The sequence below is a fragment of the Otolemur garnettii genome, unplaced genomic scaffold (genome assembly GCF_000181295.1).
Source record: "Otolemur garnettii isolate 467f Iridium unplaced genomic scaffold, OtoGar3 scaffold00007, whole genome shotgun sequence".
NCBI classification, from domain to species: domain Eukaryota; kingdom Metazoa; phylum Chordata; class Mammalia; order Primates; family Galagidae; genus Otolemur; species Otolemur garnettii.
Window position 1 is genome coordinate 5,088,299 of NW_003852402.1, and position 19,267 is coordinate 5,107,565.

A 19,267-nucleotide genomic window follows, 5' to 3' on the forward strand; every position below is an offset into this window, starting at 1 on the left:
GAGGCCGAGGTCACTGGGAATGAAGCTCCTGTGATCTGTGTGTCCATCACGGATGCTGGAGTGTGGTGCACTTACAGGAGGCCAAGGTCACTGGGAATGAAGGAAGGCTTCCCTTTTTCAGCCCTGGATTTCACAGTGTGTGTGATCTTCCTAGATCTTTTTAATGACTAGTCCATGTGGTATTTCAACTTTACTTTTTTAGTGGTTAATGTGAGCCTAACTGGACATTTAATAGAACTAGTAAAAGATTTCATGAGAATTTTCCCTTAAAATTAGAAAAGAATTTTTCAGTTATAGTCTTCGTTTATTTGAGCTTTAATTTTATTTCAAGAACTGTTCCAGCAATGTTTGAATGTCAGTGTTTCAGTGATTAATCAGGGCAGGAAGGATGAGGAGGCTTTGCTTGTACAAGAGTAATGCAAATTTTCTGGTTTATTTTAAAATGTGGCCATCTCTGAATTTCTTTCCCCTTCCTTCCTTCCTTCCTTCCTCCCTTTCTTTCTCTCCTTTCTCTCTCTCTCTTCCTCCCTCCCTCCCTCTCTTCCTTTCTTCTCTCTCTCTCTTTTTAAGAGATAGAGTCTTAATCTATCACCCAGGTTGGAATGCAGTGACACAATCATATCTCACTGTAATCTTGAAGTCCTGGATGTAAGCAATCCTTCTGCCTCAGCCTCCTGAGTAGCTGGAACCATAGGAGTGCATCACCACACCCAGCTAATTTTATTATTTTCTGTACAAATAGGATCTTGCTATGTTTCTCAGGCTGGTTTTAATCCCCTGGCCTCAAGCAATCCTCCTGTCCCAGCCTCCACAAATGCTGAGAGTATAAGTTTGAATTTCTACACCGGGCCAGTCTCTGAATATTAATAGATACTACTTTTTTTTTTTTTAAAGAAGTTGACTTGGTGGCTCGGCGCCTATGGCTCAAGCGGCTAAGGCGCCAGCCACATAAACCTAAGGTGGCGGGTTCGAATCTAGCCCGGGCCCACCAAACAACAATGACGGCTGCAACCAAAAAAAAAAAAAAAAAGAAGTTGACTTGGTAAATAGAGTCCAGAGAAGGAAAACATTTCTGTTCTGGTCGCAGTGGCTGTGCTAGGTTGAAGAAAAGAGGTAGCTTCTTTCTAGCTACTTATTAGCGTGATGGATACTGATTTAAAACTACCCTCTCTCAGACCCAGTGTACAAATTGGTTTTCAGCAGTTCATCTGTGTTTGGTTTTGATTCTTAAGCATTTTTGCCAGAATCATGAATACTGAAAAGGCAAGTGCTGAGCAGAGCCTCTCCTTTTAGATTGGATCCTTCAGGTACTAAGGAGCTTAGCTTTGGAGGCCAGTCATTGGGAGAATTTCTGTGGCGCATTAGAACTTGTGTTTGACTGTAAGTAACAACATGGGATGTGGTGGAAGCCTGAATCATCGATGGACTGTTTTCTGTATGGGCAGGGTGGTTAGTGCAGTGGGATGAACTTGCACTCTGGATTCACAGAGATCTCTGGCACATACTAGCAGTGCCACGCAGGAAGGTCATAGCTCGGCTCTACAAGATGTAAAAGATGACACCCCTCCGAAGGTGGCTTTGGGGCTACTCCTGTAAAACCTGAGAGTTCCAGGCCCCTTTATTCTGAGCTCTGTAAACATTTCCTCCCGTCTTCATTCACTCTCATCACTGCTATAACCATGAGGACGCCCAGTCTCAAATCTGTTCTTTTCCACTTTTGAGGAAACTGTGAAGTGTTTGCCCAAAATTATATCTACTAAAGAAATGCACTCTTGGAAATAGAAGGCCAGGCATGGTGAATCACACCTAAATAACCCCAGCACTTTGGGAGGCTGAGGCAGGAGGACCGTGTGAGCCTCAAGTTTGAGGTTGTTGTGAGCTGCAATCATGCCACTGCATTCTCACCTGGGAACAGAGTGAGACCCTGTCTCAAAAGAAAGAAGTCCTGGGTGTCCTTTCCAGGAAAAGTTTCTGAGAATCCTGCCCTCTGAGCCACCCTCCCCCATTCTCATTTCTTAGTTACATATGTTTTAAATAGCAAAAAGAAATTTATGCTTTGGGAGAGACTAAGAACCACATTTGGCTTTGAGGCTAGCATTTTAAGGGCAGAGTAAATAACAAACTTGATCATATAGACTTGGGAACCATTCAACTGTGTGGGAAATTGTAGTTTGTATTTGTATTTGTATGAAGCCTAATGAGTGAGATATATTTATGTGAAGTATTTACAGTAGAACCTCTGTGAGTTGACCACCTAAGGGACTGTAACAAACTGGCCCACATATGGACGTGGTCAACTGGCAAGGAACTAGGCCTCCTGTACTGATACATACATGTGGTGCATGTCTGGTCTATGAAAATTGGTCAACTTAAAGAGGTGGTCAGTGTAGGGAGGTGATCAGCTATGGAGGTTCCACTGTATTTATGTTTATTTACATTTTAGATTCATAATACTTTTTTGGAAATAATTTTATTTTAAAAAGTTTAACTTTTGGGGTGCCATCTGTGGCTCAATGGGTAGGGCGCCGGCCCCATATACTGAGGGTTGTGAGTTTGAACCCAGCCCTGGCCAAACTACTACAACAACAAAAAAATAGCCGGGCATTGTGGCAGGTGCCTGTAGTCCCAGCTACTCAGGAGGCTGAGGCAAGAGAATCGCCTAAGCCTGGGAGTTGGAGGTTGCTGTGAGCTATGTGACGCCACGGCACTCTACCGAGGACGATAAAGTAAGAATAAAAATAATACACATAGCACCAATATGGCAAGTAACAGCCATGCACCCCTTACTCAGATGTACCGTGGTGTTTTACCTCATTTGCTTCTCCTGTGTTCTGTCATTATCTCAGTGTGTGTGTGACTCACATGACACACACAGCGTGTATATAATATTTAAAAGAAAACACTTGAGAGGAAGTTGCTTATATCATGGTTCTTCACCCCCAAATACTTAAGTGTATATTTCCTAACAAGAATTATTCTTTTACATAATCACAATACAGTTATCAACGTCTCTAAATCCAACATTGGAATAATACTTTTATTTACTCTATAGTCTGTCTTGACCCACTTGACCCAATCATATCATTTGTAGGATTCTTAATTTAAAAATACCTTTTTCAACCTTAAAATTATGTTAAGGTACAGAAAGTTTATATGACAGTCAGAGTGTAAAACTGTGCTGTGGCCTCAGCTTCCAATGTATATTATACACATAATATGTATTATTAATAGAAAATATTTCTGCTGACTTTATTTAATTTTTAGGTAGACTTTTTATCTAGATTTAGATTTTTGACAATTTTGTAGATGACTTGTTGGCTTTTAACTGAGCACAGCCTGGCATTGTGGAATGCTGTTTACACTTGGTTAGTTGAGAATGCACATCTGCTCGCACACCTAGAGGAAGTAGTTGTAAGGTTACTAGGATGTCCGTCACATTAGCCTTATGTCATGGGAGTGGTGCAACCTACTGCACTGTCTGTTGTGTGGGTCTTAATTCTGTACCATGCTGTCATTCTGGTTGAACCGTACCTTGAATTCCTGTCCAGGTTTGGTTAATTCTCTAACACGCTATCCTTCTTCTGGTTTGAATGTAGATCCCCCTCACCCGCTCTGGTGCTGTACCGTACCTTGAATTCCTGTCCAGGTTTGGTGGAATTGACCTAAATATAAATGTTCTAAAGAAGTAAGTATTTTGTTTGCTCATATGGAAATGTGAAATTTGAAATGATGAGTAGGAACGATGGCATAAAACTGATCGTATCAACAGATATATATGGACGATGGATCACTAGAGTCCACCCATTTAGAATTTAATGAGATTAATCCCCACATTTTAATTAGAAAAGATGTAGCATCTATATAGGATAAATTTCAGAATAAGAGAAATGCTTCTGTAACAAAATGTGAACATAGCAAATTAAAGCCAGATAAAATTGTTACATGTAATATATTTAAATTTGGAAGTAATGGGTTTTAATCTTTAAGTAAACTATTAAGATGCCAGATTTAAGATTTGTTGGCTTTTATGCTTTTTTATTATAACATTGTTAATCAGAAAGTGATCAGGTTTTGGTGGCTACAAGTGAAAAATAAAGATCTTCATAGGAGCTCCTTGAGAGGTGAAAGATAGGATTTCCAGGAATCTACTGTCTGGTCCATTCTGTGTTGCTGTGACACAGAACCTAAGACTGGGTACTGTAACTTATAAACACAGAAATCTATTCTAGAGACTGGGAAGTCCAAGACCAAGGTGTTAGCATCTGGTAAGGACCTTTTTACCATGTCCTTATCTGGTAGAAGGACAGGAGAGGCTGGACTGACTCCCTCCCCCAAGCCCGTTTATAGGGACATCCAACATTGTTCAAAAGGGAGGGGGACCCTCCTGGCTTACTCACCTCCTCAAGGCTTCTTTATTCTGTCACTTTGGCAATACTGAATTTTGGAGGGGAACATTCAAACCAAGGAGATATAAGAATAGGGCAGAAATAATATTTGAAAAGATAATGGCTGAGAATCTCAAGCCAAATAAAGTAATGCGTATTTGGACATCGCACAGTGAAATGGCAGAACACCAAAATCAAAGAGAAAATAGTAAAGGCAATGAGAGGAAAAACAGAGCTGACAATTAGATAACACTGACTTCTCAACAGTGACAGTGAAAGCCAGAAGATAAAGAATCTTTTTAAAGTACTGAAAGAAAGTATCTGCCGTCCCTGAGCGGTACACATCATTTGTGAGTCAGAGGCAGCTCCTTCTGCGGGAGCCCCGGGCCCCCTCCTTGTCTTGCCACAGTCCACACTCACTTACCAGTGGCAGAGCATTTGGAAAAGGTAGAGGCATCCAGCACCTTTGCCTCCGTGTTCAAACCAGATCTCTTTTAGCCAAATCTTGTACTATTTCTTCGTATCAACTTGTATAAAAATAAGAGGCAGAAGCAACCCATGCAGTCCCTGAATTATCTGGTCATTAGATTGGGGCTGAGTCTCGGGACACTGACAGGTGAAGGTCAAATCCCCTGAATGTGTGGGGTGGGACCTGGCACTCTGTCACAGCACTTCCCTTCTGGAGTTATTTGGGGAGGTCGCATTTTATATCAACCCAAACGTAATGCCAGTGATGACACATAGTGAACACAGCCCAGAAATGGTACACTGTCTCATCTGCCTGGCTGCCTAGGCCTCCCCAGAACTGGTCACCTATTAAATCACCATACTGAGCAAGTATCTTCTGGGCGTTGATGAAGTTGGAAGCAACATGGAGGTTGGAAATGCGTGACCTCAAATGACATTTACAAAGTTTACGCCTCTGAGTTTCTAAGAGCTGGTGTCTTGGTTTGTTTGCTTTACTGAAGGAAATACCTGAGGTTGAGTAATTTATTTTAAAATGAGGCTTATTTGGCTCATGGTTCTGCAGGGTGTATAAGAAGCACGGAGCCAGCATCTGCCTCTGGGTGGGGGAGATCAGGCTGCTTCCACTCATGGCAGAAGGGGAAGAGTTGCTGAGGAGCTGCCGTGATCATGGGGACAGAGGTGCCAGGCTCTTTTCACCTATCAGCTCTACCGGGAACTAATAGAGTGAGAACTTACTCTTTCCCGTGAGGACCAAGCCATTGGTGTGGGATCTGCCCCATGACCCAAACACCTCCCACTAGGCACCCCCCAATTTCAACATGAGCACTGAAGGGAACAAACATGTAAACCTCAGCAGCTGGTGAGGGCAGAACACAGAACTACTGTGCCTCTGTAAGGGGTCACAGTGCCATCGTCAGAAACGTGTGTGCAGTGAGTTCACTTACACAAGGCTTGCTTCAGGTGGACATGCAGTACACTGCTCCCTGGGGACTCCAAGTGTCCTCTGCAAATTAGATGATCCATGCAGCACTTGGCACAATGCTGCTTCTGTGAAGAACACAATCTTTCATGTGTTCATAAGACCAGGCGTCCTTAAACTACGGCCCATGGGCCACATGTGACCCACCTAGGACATTTATCTGGCCCGCTGGGTGTTTTTGCCGCCACTGCCTATCCTGCTTAGCAGCTGACTCATCCCGGGGCCCGCAGTCTGAGGGACAGTGAACTGACCCCCCTGTTTAAAAAGTTTGAAGACCCCTGGATAAGACAATCAATATGGACCATAGTGCAAGGTTTAAAAAGCTTTCTGAGCACACACAGAATAACTTGCTGAAGAACCTGAGAATTATATTGGAGCTAAACTCTTGCACAAAGACCACACGCTGAAGTGTTCCTCCACCAGGGCCGGTATTGTGGATTTAGGTGGACAGAGGACAGAGCAGCTGCAGAGCATTGGTTCATGGGGCTGACTCTAGGCAGCCTGTGGTGGAGAAGGAGGGAAGGAAGAAGGCTGTGGACCAAAAGAAGCAGGATTTGGAGGGGAGAAAGGCTATTTGCTATAAAGAAATGAGTGACTAAGGAAACCATCCACAGAGGAGCCCACACGGCGACTAAGACAAGCCTGCTGCCCAGCGGCTGGGGTCTGTTCGCCTCTAAAGATCGATTCAATTAGGAGAGCTTATTCTGAGCTTTTGGAGCTAGAGACATGAGACAAACCAATGAAAAACATTCTAAAAATTCAGACTGAGGGTTAAATAAAGACATTTTCAGACAAAAACTGAGATAATTAATCTCTGGCAGATCTTGACTAAAAGTTGTGCTAGAAGCAGAAGGAACGAGGTCCCAGACGGAGGATCTGAGGCTTCAGGAATAAAACCAAAGGAGGAGGCAAAATAGGGGAAACAGAAATGGTTACTGGCTGCAGGAAGGATTATGAAAAATTCTATATGAGTTAAAGTGTTTAGAATTAAAGTGCCAGATAGTAATAAGCCGAGCAGGGCTAGGAGCTGGCAGGAGGACAAGACGTCGCCAAGCTTTCCCCATGGAAATGTTCTGTATGCACATTGTGATTTTAGGGTAACTGCTAAAGAATAGAAACAAAGTGTCTAACTTCTAGACATTTGGAAGGAAAAATGAAATGATTCTAAAAAAAATAATCCAAAAGGAGTTAAGGAGAGAAAAATCTAGAACAGATAATACAGATTGTTAGATCTGTACCCAAATGTGCGCTATTCATTACATTAAATGTGAAAGGATGGCGGGCGCACAGACATTTGTGAGATTTTAATTCTTTAGCTCCTAAATATATATAATATTACATACAAACACTGTGTTATATCTTTTGATTACATCATTAAGGCAATGGTAAAACATTACATTTAACGTAGTATAAAACTCGGATTCCTGATCAGGTTCTCTCTTTAACTTGAGCACAGACAGAGCTTAACTCTTCTGCGCCTCAGTTTTCTTGGATGTAAAATGAAGTAAATGTCTTCTGAAAACCCTCCAGCGGCTTCCCTTTACCCTTAGCTTGGAGTCCAGACCCTTGTCATGGCCCACAGCACCCAGGGGCCTGGCTCATCTCTACACGCAGCCCCAGCCCTCCTGCTGCCCGTCCAGCTCTGCCTTGCTGGCCTCTGTCCTGCTGAGCCTAGGCTGAGCTGAGCTCCTGCTGCTCTCTTGGCTTCTTGCCAGCTATGTGTTCTCTCAGCTCTGCCTGGAGGGCTTTGTGGCCCCTCAGCTTGTGGCTGTCTGTTCAGATGACTGTGGTTCGAGAGGCCTTTTGTCGTCCGGCCCTCCCTCATCTCCAGTTGATCCCAGGCCCACCTTTATTTCCTTCAGGGCCCCTGGTACCGTTTCAACTTACTTAGTTGTCAGTTTATTTCCCATCTGTCACTGTCACTAGTAGGGACAGCGTGATGTTCACCACCACACCCCCAGGCCTGGCATATAGAAGGCACTGGCAAGATCTTGTGAAGTGGGGGAACCCCTGTCCTGCCCCTGGCATTCTCTACACCTGACCCCAACCCTACCAGCCGGTCCCAAAGGGGCTCAGAAGTGAGCTACAGCTACACAGACAGTGAAAATAAAGAGGACCAATAAAAAACAGAAGGAGCCAGGGGGTGGTGCAGACACAGTGACCATCAAGTCCTTTACTGAGTGGCCAGAACAGAGTGCAGAAGCAGAGGGCTAGGGAGCTGGGTCTGACCCCCGGCCTCTCATTCCTCCCTGTTACCTCAGCCTCGTCTGTGAAGTGGGGGTGATGAGGCTGCCAGGAGGTTTCCCGACGCGAGGCTTGTTAAGGCGCAGTCCAGTGCTCATTGCAGATCAGCTGAACAACTTATCCCCTCACTCCTCTGGGAGGAGTAAACGCTTTTATATTGCAGTTTACAGATGAGGAAACTAAGACTTGGAGAAACCAAGTAATTTGCCCAAATTCACACATCTGGCAGATGGTCACACATAAGAAATGCCTTCCATTTTAAAATAGATTTAGAAATCCTTGCAATTTTGATCTCTGCATGTCTTATGTAAACACTTATTTGGTTAAAACATCCTAACAAAGATTTATTTCATTTCACTTTTAAGGGGAAGTGAGAATGAAATGAATTGCTGCCGGACATTAAAAGAACTTGAAATCCAAATTGGAGAAAAGGTAATGGAAATTTTAAAAAACGATCTTCTCCGTTCTTAGTCACCAGCCGTTGTTCCCCGACATAGATGATGCAAACTTAGCGCACCCTGTCATCTGAGTCCTCACGTCAGTGACAGTGACTAACTAGATCTGATGACAAGCCTGCGAGAAGGCCAGGCCGGCTACTCTGGCTGCCTTGGGTGGCATCTCTTTTGATGAATGACATGGCAGAAGTCCTGGAATGTTAATTACTCTGGTATTAACTCTAGATCATTATTAGCAGGGCTGCCTTTTCTGTCTTTGTCTAACACTGAGCAGGTTTTCCTTCAGAAAGAGAAAGCGAGTGCTTTGTGACAGCGTGTGCCAGTCACAGGCAGCGTGGTAAAAATAACCAGTCAAACTCCAAGTGACATGTATTTAAGGATTGAGTAATTTAGCTGCAAAAGCTACTATGAGTCTTTAGAAAAGGAGCAGATAGCTTTGTTCCGATTTGCTGATTGTGGCTCCGGAGGGAGGAGATGGTAATGTCATTCAGGGGTTGGAACCGGACGACTTTTTAAAATGCATTTGAGCCTGTCACTTACATGAGCAGTTTGAGAATCAGGGTTTAATTTATTTGATTCAATATGTTGGTTTGAAATGTGACAAATTTTCTTTCTTTTTTGAACCCTTCTGAGACTTTCATACATTTAAAAAGCAAATATAGCCAGAGATCCACAAACTGTCTCAAAAACTCATCTTAATATGATAATTTTTAGCCTTACATGTTCCTAAAACCTGTTTACATATTATTAATAGTAGGAACACTGGTATAGTTACCTGCTTCTTTCCTTGTGGCCCAATTGTTATTCTGTAAGAAATATAAAGTAGGATTGATAGTATTTATGTCTCTTATTTGTCTCTTTATAAACTTGTGTCAATCATGAAATAACTCCTGGTACAGCTATTATATACCCATAATTAAAAATAAAACACAACGCTGCAGTGTAAGTTCACCATTTACGATGATCACCATGGCAGTGTGGATATGGTTGCGAATCAGAACCGCAGCTCTGAGTTAGTGTGGTGCGTGCACACATAGGCCAGGACTGGGAATTGCCCAGCATAAGGCTGTGCTCAGCAGATCTGTGAGGGAAGGCCATCCCTATCCACCCTTTCAGTCCACCCCTTTTTATCCCAGCTTCCTCCCCACGGAAGCCCAAACCAGTGAGTGAGTTCACACCAGTGCGGTCCATCTTCATGCCCCTTCTGGTGATGACAAGCAGGAGGTAAAAGCTGAGGGGCACCAGCTCCTGGGGCAGTGGAGGGTATTCTCTCGGACTCTTCTGCAGCCCAAAGTCTACCTATGATTCTGACCCTCGGCAGGCAGCAGGGGGTGGATAAGCCTGCCACATCACCCAGTCAGACGTGGGTTTTCACCTTGGGCTCTACCTTCTGCCAGCCCAAGCTCATGTTTGTTGTTGGAGTTCTTCCTCTGTCAGAGGGGATAACACCCCCCACCTGAAATGCTGTTGTATGGTTTTAAGATACCCACTTTAGAAATGTCAGCTGTTGGCTCGGCGCCCGTAGCACAGTGGTTATGGCACTGGCCACATATACCGAGGCTGATGAGTTTGAACCCAGGCCAGCTAAACAACAAAGACAACTGCAACAACAACAAAAAATAGCCGGGTGTTGCGGTGAGCACCTGTATTCCCAGCTATTTGGGAGACTGAGGCAAGAGAATTGCTTGAGCCCAAGAGTTTGAGGTTGCTGTGAGCTGCAACGCTACCACACTCTATTAAGGGTGACATCGTAAGACTCTTGTCTCAAAAAAAAAAAAAAAAAAAGAAAAGAAGAGCCCGGTGTTGTGGCAGGTGCCTGTAGTCCCAGCTGCTCAGGAGGCTGAGGCAAGAGGATCACTTAAGCCCAGGAGTTGGAGGTTGCTGTGAGCTGTGACGCCACAGCACTCTACGGACGGCAATAAAGTGAGACTCTGTCTCTTAAAAAAAAAAAGAAAGAAAGAAAGATAGAAATGTCAGTTGTTACGCTGATTATTCCAGCATCCTGTGCAGTATAGATAGGTTGCAGATGAATCTCATCCCTTCCCCACCCGAAAATAAACAGAACAAGCCCCCGTACCCTCAGCTGTTTGCTGTGCTCAGGAGCTCGCTTCCAGGGAAGGCTTGGTCTTGTTAATGGCAGCACACCAGTTGTTGAAGAGTGAGCAAAACACCTCCGAGTAACCAAAGTGAGGGTCTCTTCATACAAATCAACAATTGGCGGTTGGAACCCTGAACTGACTGAACCGCGAGCACCCCAACACATGCATTTTCTGACTGTTTTCTTCTGTAGGGGGCTTGGTCTGATGGCTGTGTTCTCAGACACCCCTTCCTCATGGATACTTGGGCCCTCTCATGTGTTTATCTTATTGTCCACAGAATCCAAGTCTCTCTGAGCCTCATTTTCTCCATCAGAAGGACAAGGCCAGACCGGTGATGTCTGGGTATCATCTCTATCTGGATGATCACGCTCCATGGCGTGAAGATGTGTGGGCTGCTCCCAGGGGCCTGGGTCCATGGGAGAAGGATGCTCTGGAGGCCCAGGGGTTCTCCCTGTGCCCTCTGCAGCCCCCACCTGCCTGTGGGTCTGGCTGATCTACACTAAGTGTCCACTCAGCAGCTGCTCCGAATCCGGCCCACACCCTCAGGCCCTCACTCTCTTGGCTTTTCATTTTGCTCACAGATACCACCCTGCTTTCATCGCCTCTTCTGGGCCTTTGACTGGGTGTCTCCTGGCCTGGCCTGTGAGCTTTCTGGGCTGGTGCTTTGCTCCCATGGTCTCCGGGAGGTGGTGGAGTTTGTGGGGCACCAGGCACAGTTGGACTGAGATCCCGCCCCCGCAGCATTCTAGGGGTAGGGGTGGGTGCCCTGCAGATTTCTCACTGTTCTGAGTTCCTCAGCTCTAAAGTGGAGATAGCAAACCTGCTTTTTGTATAGTGACAAGAACAAGTGGAAATAATACAAGTGAAGGCCGTGTACAGTGGGTGCTCAATAAATGTTTGTCCCTTCCTTCACTGATGAGTGAAGTTGCTTCCCCTTTCCTGTGGCGGCTGTTCCAGGTGCCACATCTGCAGTCCCAGAGGCATTTGGTGGTTCTCCCCTGTGAGAGGCAGAAGACCCCCAACTTAACTTTCTTAGACAGCAGGGGCTTCTTGTTTCCCCTAGGAAGACATCAGGAAGGAGTGTGGGCCCAGGATCGATTAGCCCATCTCTTCCTCTGGTCACCAGGAGGTTGTCACTAGGCTGGGAATAATATGCAGACACTTTGCAGTTTTTTTCCAATGTGCTGTTTCTTCTATTATGACTCTTTAAAAACAAAAGAAAGCTTCTCCTCATGTCTCCCAGCCCAGAATTAATGCTCCACACCCAAATCCAGTGGCATTGGTAGCTGCCAGGAGCATGGACCAACGCTGATTAGCCCTTATATGGCAGCGGGGTTCCCTCCTGTGAAGCACATGGCCACCCAAGGAGGGCGGATGTCTGAACAAATGGGAATGGAGGGTTTTGTTAGAGAGGAGAAAAGAGTAGAGGGGAATGGATCTGGGAGGGTACCCAGCAGCTTCTGCTCCAGCTGTCCACAGAAGGGAGCCCCGGAGGCTGGTGGAGCCTTAATGTAACTCTAGCTATGACAGCACTTACTGGGAACTCTTCTAAGTGCTTTACCATATTAAAATTATTGTAATTTAATTCCTGGGAGAACCCCCTGAGGCAGGTGCCACTGTCATCTCATATTCCTATACGGAAACTGAGAACAGAGGCTATGCAGTGTGACCAAGGGTCCTCAGCTGGGGCTGGGGACCCTGTGATCCCAGCCTTGGCGGCATGGCTCTAGAGTCCTTGCCTTAGGCACCAAGGCTCCCTGCCTCTCAGTGGCCCTCTTGAGGGATGACAGTGACACTTGCTTTGCATTCAGCAGATGTGACAGCTTGCTAGGCCTATAGGTAGACCCAACCCTCCCAGAGAGAAGTCTCTGCCCATCATCGCCATTAAGTTGATGGAGTTTTCTTCTCACCACAGTCACCTTTCCGTCCACATAGCAGCTGTTTCAAACAGGCATTTGGGAGTTTTCTCCCCTTGCCCCTTTCTGGTATCCTGCCTCCCACCTCCTCCTACCTCCTTAGTCTTTTATGCACCTGCCTGTCCATCCTGGAGTAGGGGCAGGGTTCAGGAACTTGGGCCTGGGTGCTCCACGTTCTTCAGCTGAAGACTCTGCCAGGGACCCGGGGACACCAGCAGGGCTGCAGTGTGCCGCTGGCTGACAAAGGTTTGGGTTTTCACTCCGTTTATCCTTTGTCCACTGCCCACATGAGCCGAAGGCAGACGTGGCGAGTAAAGGAAGAAAACTCAAGCTTGCCACTTGAGGTGGGTCGAGTGCTGACCGTAAGCCTTGTCCTGGGGATGATGAGAACCAGGAGGCCGCTCTGGCCTATGTGAGAACATGGTACACGTTCAGAAAAGGCTCAGCTCTTCCTCTCCTCCCTACATGGAAAAGCTGTTCTTCACTGAAGACTAGAATTCAAGGATGTCTAATTCAGTTAAAGAAGTATTAAAAGAAAAATACCGCCTAAAGCCCCAGGCTGTTTGCTACCCACGTCACTAAGGCAGAGCCCTCAGGAAAAAAAAAAAGGCTGCTAAGCTCGGGCTCTGTGATGCCGGAACATCTGGTCTATCCAGTCAGCCGTGACCAGTGTGTCTGTTGGACACCAAGTGCTCAGACACAAGTTTTTATAGGATTACCCTGGTGCCTCGGAGTTGTAGAGATACAGCCTTAGTCATTTCAGAAGCAATTAGTAAATAATTATAGGTCCTAAGCTGCTGGCTTCCTCCATGATATCCTCCTGCAGAACAGGCAGAATGGGTAGATTCCTTTTCTTAAAGAGGTGAATTAGAAAGAAATTTAAAAATTCCCTGCTCAAGGAATAAAGAATCAGTTGTTAGTCTGAATCACACCCATTTCATAAACATACCTTAGTATCATCCACCACATTAGCATGGATGAATAGACCAGAATGCAGGCTGTGTCAGGCTCCGAATGAGGCCATTTACTACAACATACAAGCTCTTGGTTAATTCCTAATATTCTCCTAATCCGACTTTCATCAGCCCCGACTTTGCTGCACTTGCTATTAATTGCCTATTGTAGCAGGTATTTGAACACATCTCCTCTTTCATCTGAAGAAAATATTAGCATATCGCAGAGCTGTTGGGACAGATTGTATCTGAGGCACTTTCTCCTCCCGCAGCAAAGCCCATCAATCATAACTGAATCTAGTGATTAATAATGTCACAGCTTTTACGCGCGTGTCTGCGTGCCGCTAAATGAAGAGTAGCACTTACATCTAGAGAATCTCACACCACAAAATAATCAGTTGCCGTTTTATAAAAAAATTATATAGAATATACTTCTACCCCACGAACTATGTTTGGTTGCCTTGTTATTAATTTACTGAAGGCTTCGTAAGGAAAGTACAGCAAAGATTCTGTTCTATCAGAGTTTGTAATTATTACAGACTGTTTATCTTTTTCTTTAATTAAAAAAAAGTCTTCCTGATGGTGGCAAATTAATAGCACAAACAGAGGCCTGGAGGGTAAATGTGTGAAGCAGTGCAGTGTAGGGAGCAGTCGGCGCCTCGGCCCCGGCTAGCCTGAGTACTTCTGAGCACCACGCCCGCTCTCTGAGAGGCCTGAGTGTGCTGGTCTCTCTCTAGACTTTCTGCGTCTGTGAAATGGGGAAAGAAGATTGCAAGGTTTTCTCAATATTGCTGGATGTCTGTATGAGGATAGGTGTGAAATGAACTCACCCTGGTGCTGGGCCCCTATAAGTGGCTCAAGAAATTAGGAATCTGCATTTGGAGACTACAAGATGCATGTATTCTCCCGTGGAGGGTGAAACGATAGTATGGGGGCTGCTGTAGTTCCTGGCTGCAGAGAACTCCCGGCTCGTGCTGCCAGCACTTACCTCTCCTCTGCGGCCCCCGACTTACCAGGGTCCACAGGGCAAAACAACTTCTGATTGTCCTCCCCCCACCCTGGGAACCAATCGTCTCTATGTCTCCCCGGGGTTAGTGACTGTTCCAACCACACACCATTCATTCAACCAGATACCTAAGACCAGCCTGGGCCCTTCTTTCCCTTCTCAGCAACTCTCCCCCACCTAGCCGCAAATCCTGCCTGCGACATCCTGAACTGGATCTGAGCCCACCACTCCTCTCCACTGACACCATCACAGCCTAAGCCACTGTCATCTGTGGCCTGTGCTTGGTTGATGAACCCTTCACTGGTTTTCCTACTCCCTCCTTGCCCTTTCTGATCTGTATTCCACATGGAACTAGAGTTATCTGTTCAAAACACACATCAGACCTCATCTAAATCCCCTGGTGAAGACGGCCCGTGGCGTTTGATTGCACACTGAGTAAACTTCAGCTGAACATGAGGCTTGCAGAGCTCTGCAGGAGGGATCTCTCCAGACAGATGCTTCTTGACTACCCTAAAACCGTATGAATGCAACATTCCTTAACACGGAGAACACCCTGAAATCTTGCTGCTTGTTTACTTCTCACGGCTAGGATGTCCGTCCTGTGGGAGCGGGCATCTTCTCTGTCCTGGTCACTGCTGTGACTTCAGTGCCTTGACCTGTATATACCTGATATATACTTAGTAAATATTTATTGCATGAATAATTGTGTAGAAAAGTTCATATTACCTGGAATAATTTGATGAGAAACTTGAGATTGGAGCCTGGCTTTGGACCAAGGATAGGGGTTCAGTGCATGCTGAGAATGGAATAGGGGAGGACATGTGAGGACAGCTCTGAAAACCTCAGCCTGGCATGAGGGTGGTGGTGCAGGCAGACAAGTCCTGGGACTTGTGGAGAGTTGTTTCTCAAGGTAGGTCGGTTTTGACAGGTAGGCTGGAGAAAAAGACAGAAGCATTGGAAAGTTAGGTTTGAACCCCAAGGCATGGTAGGGAGGAAGAGGATGGAAGGTTTCTGATAAGAGGTCGGGATGAGAAAGGAGCTGGTTCTCAGCAGCCTCGGAGTTGACTTGCGACTAGAGTAGGGTGCCTGACTTTGATGTCATTGGTCACCCTCAGCCTGCCTCTGTTGAGACCTGCTGGTGTGTTGAGGGGATACCCTGTGGTTATTGAGGATACAAAGAAGGCCAGAATCTGATCTTCATCCTCCAGAGGCTGGGAATCAAGCATAGCAATGTGTTACAATGATTAAAAAATGTGTTTATTGGCTGGCCTATCACCTTGACCAGGAGGATTTAGGGAATAATTAACGACTTAAGTTGCTCTCACTGGGAGTTAGTTGAATAATGTAGACAGCCAACTAACTCCCTAAGAGTTTACAAGAGGAAGTCGCCCCTGCTGGCTACTGGGTGGTGCCCACAGAGGACGCTTGCTTGAGCCTGGCCTTGGAGGATGGGCCGGGCCCCAGACAGTTTATACATATCAGTGGCTCATTAAGTCTTGGAATTAATGAATGAACAGAAGAAGGTAGGTGGGAAGGCCCAGGGTGGGTGTTTCTCCACAAACTGAATTAATTTTCAAGGAGGAAAGTTGTCTACTAGGGTGAAAGGAGGGGATGTAGGCACATCCCACTCAGTGTGTGCCCGGTGGACTCAGGAGCTTCCAGATCCTGCACCCCCGGTCTCATCTGCTCGGGTCACCAGGCTGGAAACTGGGCATCACTCTGACTTTCCTTTGGATCTCTGGGTCTCACTGGCTGGGTCCCCTCCGGCGCTGCTCCACTGGGCCTTGAGGATTCACATGGTGTGTTAGCACAGTGAAGTCTCAGAGCAGCCCACCCTGCACAAACCTAGTCCCTGATGCTGGGGCAGCCTCCTGATCCCTGATGTGTTAGCCCGAGTTGAGACCAGAGGAACTTGTGTTTGGACGACACCACCGTTTTGGAAAGTGATGGGGAAGCCGACAGACAAGGTCCTTCTCTACTCTGAAACGTGACTCTGGTCTGGTTCTTACATAGGTGGCCTCTGGCCAGCTGGGGTCTTGGCAAAGTGCTGTGGCAACGTGACAGTACCCAGCATCAGCCCAGACTAGGAAACTTTTCACTTAACCTGAGCAACCCTCCCCGATCTTCCCACCTGTCTCAAAGCAGGGCATGATATTCAAACAAGTAGTGGGGTGCTGGGTAGGGATGGCACCCCTGAGCACCTCAGCTTGCTTCTCCTGGAGTGCAGCTCTGTCCTCTGAGTGAGTTGGGCTGGGGTTCTAGGGGTGCCAGTACTCTGCCTGTTTGCTTGCAGGGAAGCTCCCATCCTGTGAGTGGGGGCTGGGTAAGAAAGAAAGAAGAGACAGCATATATTTCTTATCCATGTGGCACCTTATTTTTTTTATTGTTTCAGTTTAATTGAGAGTACAAAGAATTAGGTTACGATGTTTGCATTTGTTAGGTAAAGTCCCTCTTATAATTGTGCCATGCTCCCAAGAAGTGAGCCATACACCCTAACGTTGTTGGCACCCTTTTAACTTCCTCGCTATATAGACAGGGCTGCTTTTCCTAGCTGTGTGCTAAGTTCATTGGGTAGCTGGAGTTTCCTATTACATCTCCAAGCTCTGCAATGTGGGTGAGCATTTTAAAAATGGAAAGCAAACGTCGGGGGCAATTTACATGGCTTGTGGTGCTATAACCGCTGTGCCACCTTGGCTGCAAGGAGGCCCAAGATCAGGTATTGCTCCCTTGTAGTCACCTATGACCTTCAGGTTTCTTTAGCAGTTTTGGGGGAGGGGTCAGCTTTCTTTTCTCCACTCTTGTGGATCTCACGTGGGTGTCTTTTTATGTAAGCTTGTGCAATTTTTAGTAAAGGCAGGGTATGCATATGTTCAATAAATGAGCGCATAGTCCTGGGCCCGTGGAGGTGACTGCCAGAGCAGAGTGGGAGCGCAGCAGCCCCGGAGGCAGAGAAGGGGCGCTTGGTGGTGCCGGTAGCCCTCTGCCCACATGCCCCCCGATTGCAAGTTTGTGTTTATGAGGTTCTGAATGGAGTCTAATTTTTTCCTATCTGGTTTGGCTCATCTCTACCAGCTGGTAAATAGGAAATGTTCACGGTAGGAAGCCAATACTCTGCAGAGTGTAAACAGATGGAATCGATATAAAGTGACAAGTTAGACCGCGCTATTGAGAATACAGCGCCAAAGCTAGGAACATAACAGTCAAGCTCCTGATTCCGTTCCAGTTCATTTAGTCCTGAATAGTGCTTCATATCTGCACAGCTGTGTTGTTCTTTTCTTCCCCCTTTCTTTCTTCTGGGTTGATAATGACAATTTCAAAGAAAAACTTTAATTAAAGATTTTATACAAAATAGCCAAAAGTAGAATAATAAGGAAAATGAGCATTGATGTGTTTATTGTAGGAGAAAATCTTTTTTCATGGTCTCCCTTAAAATTTTTACTTCTTCAATTTGAAATGAATTTAGCAGTGGAGACAGAGAGGTGCCAGACTGACAGCCTTGGGTGCTGAACCCCTCCTGGCTACAGAGCCAAGACGTGGGCCCGCCTGCAGCCCCCTCCCCCAGGGCTCAGTCTGCTGGTGGGAGGGTGGGGTGTGGTTCCTGACCCCCTTCTCTTGTGAACCACGCAGGAAAAAAAGTGGCTGTGGGTGGGAGCGACCAGAAAACCACCAGATGGGAGCCAATAAGGTTACACTCAGGCTGAAGGCACCTCCCGGCTTCCACATCAGAGCCAGGCGTGGGGTCTGGGAGGTTCCCAAGGGATTATTCTATAGGCTGAGTGGGGACTAGGGGCTTCCCAGAGGAAATATTAGGCCCTTTCTCACGTCCTTTAAAGCCTGGGTGGTCATATTTATTTGGGTTCACAGTTTTCTCTCCTGGAGCTCGAAGTGCTATAAAAAGAATTTTAAACAAAGAACTCTGGAGTAGTCATAGCACCCACTGCTCACAGTTTATTGAACCATCTGAACTCAGTGGGGTGCACGTGTGAAGCAGTTTGATTTTTCTCCTCACGGTTGGTTTTCTCACAGGCGCTGATGAATCTCCCTTTTTCATTTCTTAAGGATGTCTTAGGCAGACCTCGTGGCACTCTGATCACAGTTAGGTGTAAACCAGTCCTGCGCAGGCAAGTTTGTTTTGAGTCTCTAGCTCAGCGCTGGTGTCACAGACCTTCTCGCTGCTCCTCCCAGCTGGAGGGCCCTGTGGTAGGGAGGGGCCCGGCCTGCCCACTTGCTGGGCCTTCCCTCCCTCTCTCTGTGTCCAAGCTCCTGCAGATCACAGGGTCTATGACGACCATGTCTCTCTGTTCCCTTGGCTAGTGTCTTCTCTGGGCAGCATATAACAGCTGCTCTCATGAGGCACATAGGAGTAAGTAGGACAGTGCTTTGTGGGCCACTGAACTGTATGGTTCCCTGACCCTGCCAGCCCCCTCTGGACCTCCTCAGCTCCCGCTCCTGGTCTTCTTCAGGTGCCTTTGTTGCTTGATCCCCTCACCTGAGGATCAGCACCTTGGAAGGAGGATTGCTCAAGCTTCCTACCATCCTGATAGCCTCCTACCCCATGGAAAATTCACATGTCCTGTCCATGCCAACAGTAGGTATTCAGGCTGCTTGAATCTGACCCTCCTGTCTTGCTCTTCTCTCTCTGTACAGTTCTCTGTTCCTCTATCCAGAAAGGAGCAGAACAGATCACTGAGTCCATGGGAAATGAGATACCTCTCTGCCCTTCTTAAAGATACTTTTCTGGCTGTACAAGAATTTCCTTGAC

At 46.4% G+C, this 19,267-nt stretch overlaps 1 protein-coding gene across 1 annotated transcript in view; it reads left to right on the forward strand.

The window, feature by feature from the left end:
• The window catches only part of EFCAB6 (EF-hand calcium binding domain 6), a 203,315-nt gene that overhangs the window by 17,475 nt on the left and 166,573 nt on the right, over positions 1 to 19,267 (forward strand). Inside the window, exons 3-4 of the mRNA XM_023509416.1 lie at positions 3,597 to 3,685; positions 8,442 to 8,508. Coding sequence (XP_023365184.1) covers positions 3,597 to 3,685; positions 8,442 to 8,508 — 156 coding nt within the window. The remainder of the gene's footprint in view (positions 1 to 3,596; positions 3,686 to 8,441; positions 8,509 to 19,267) is intronic.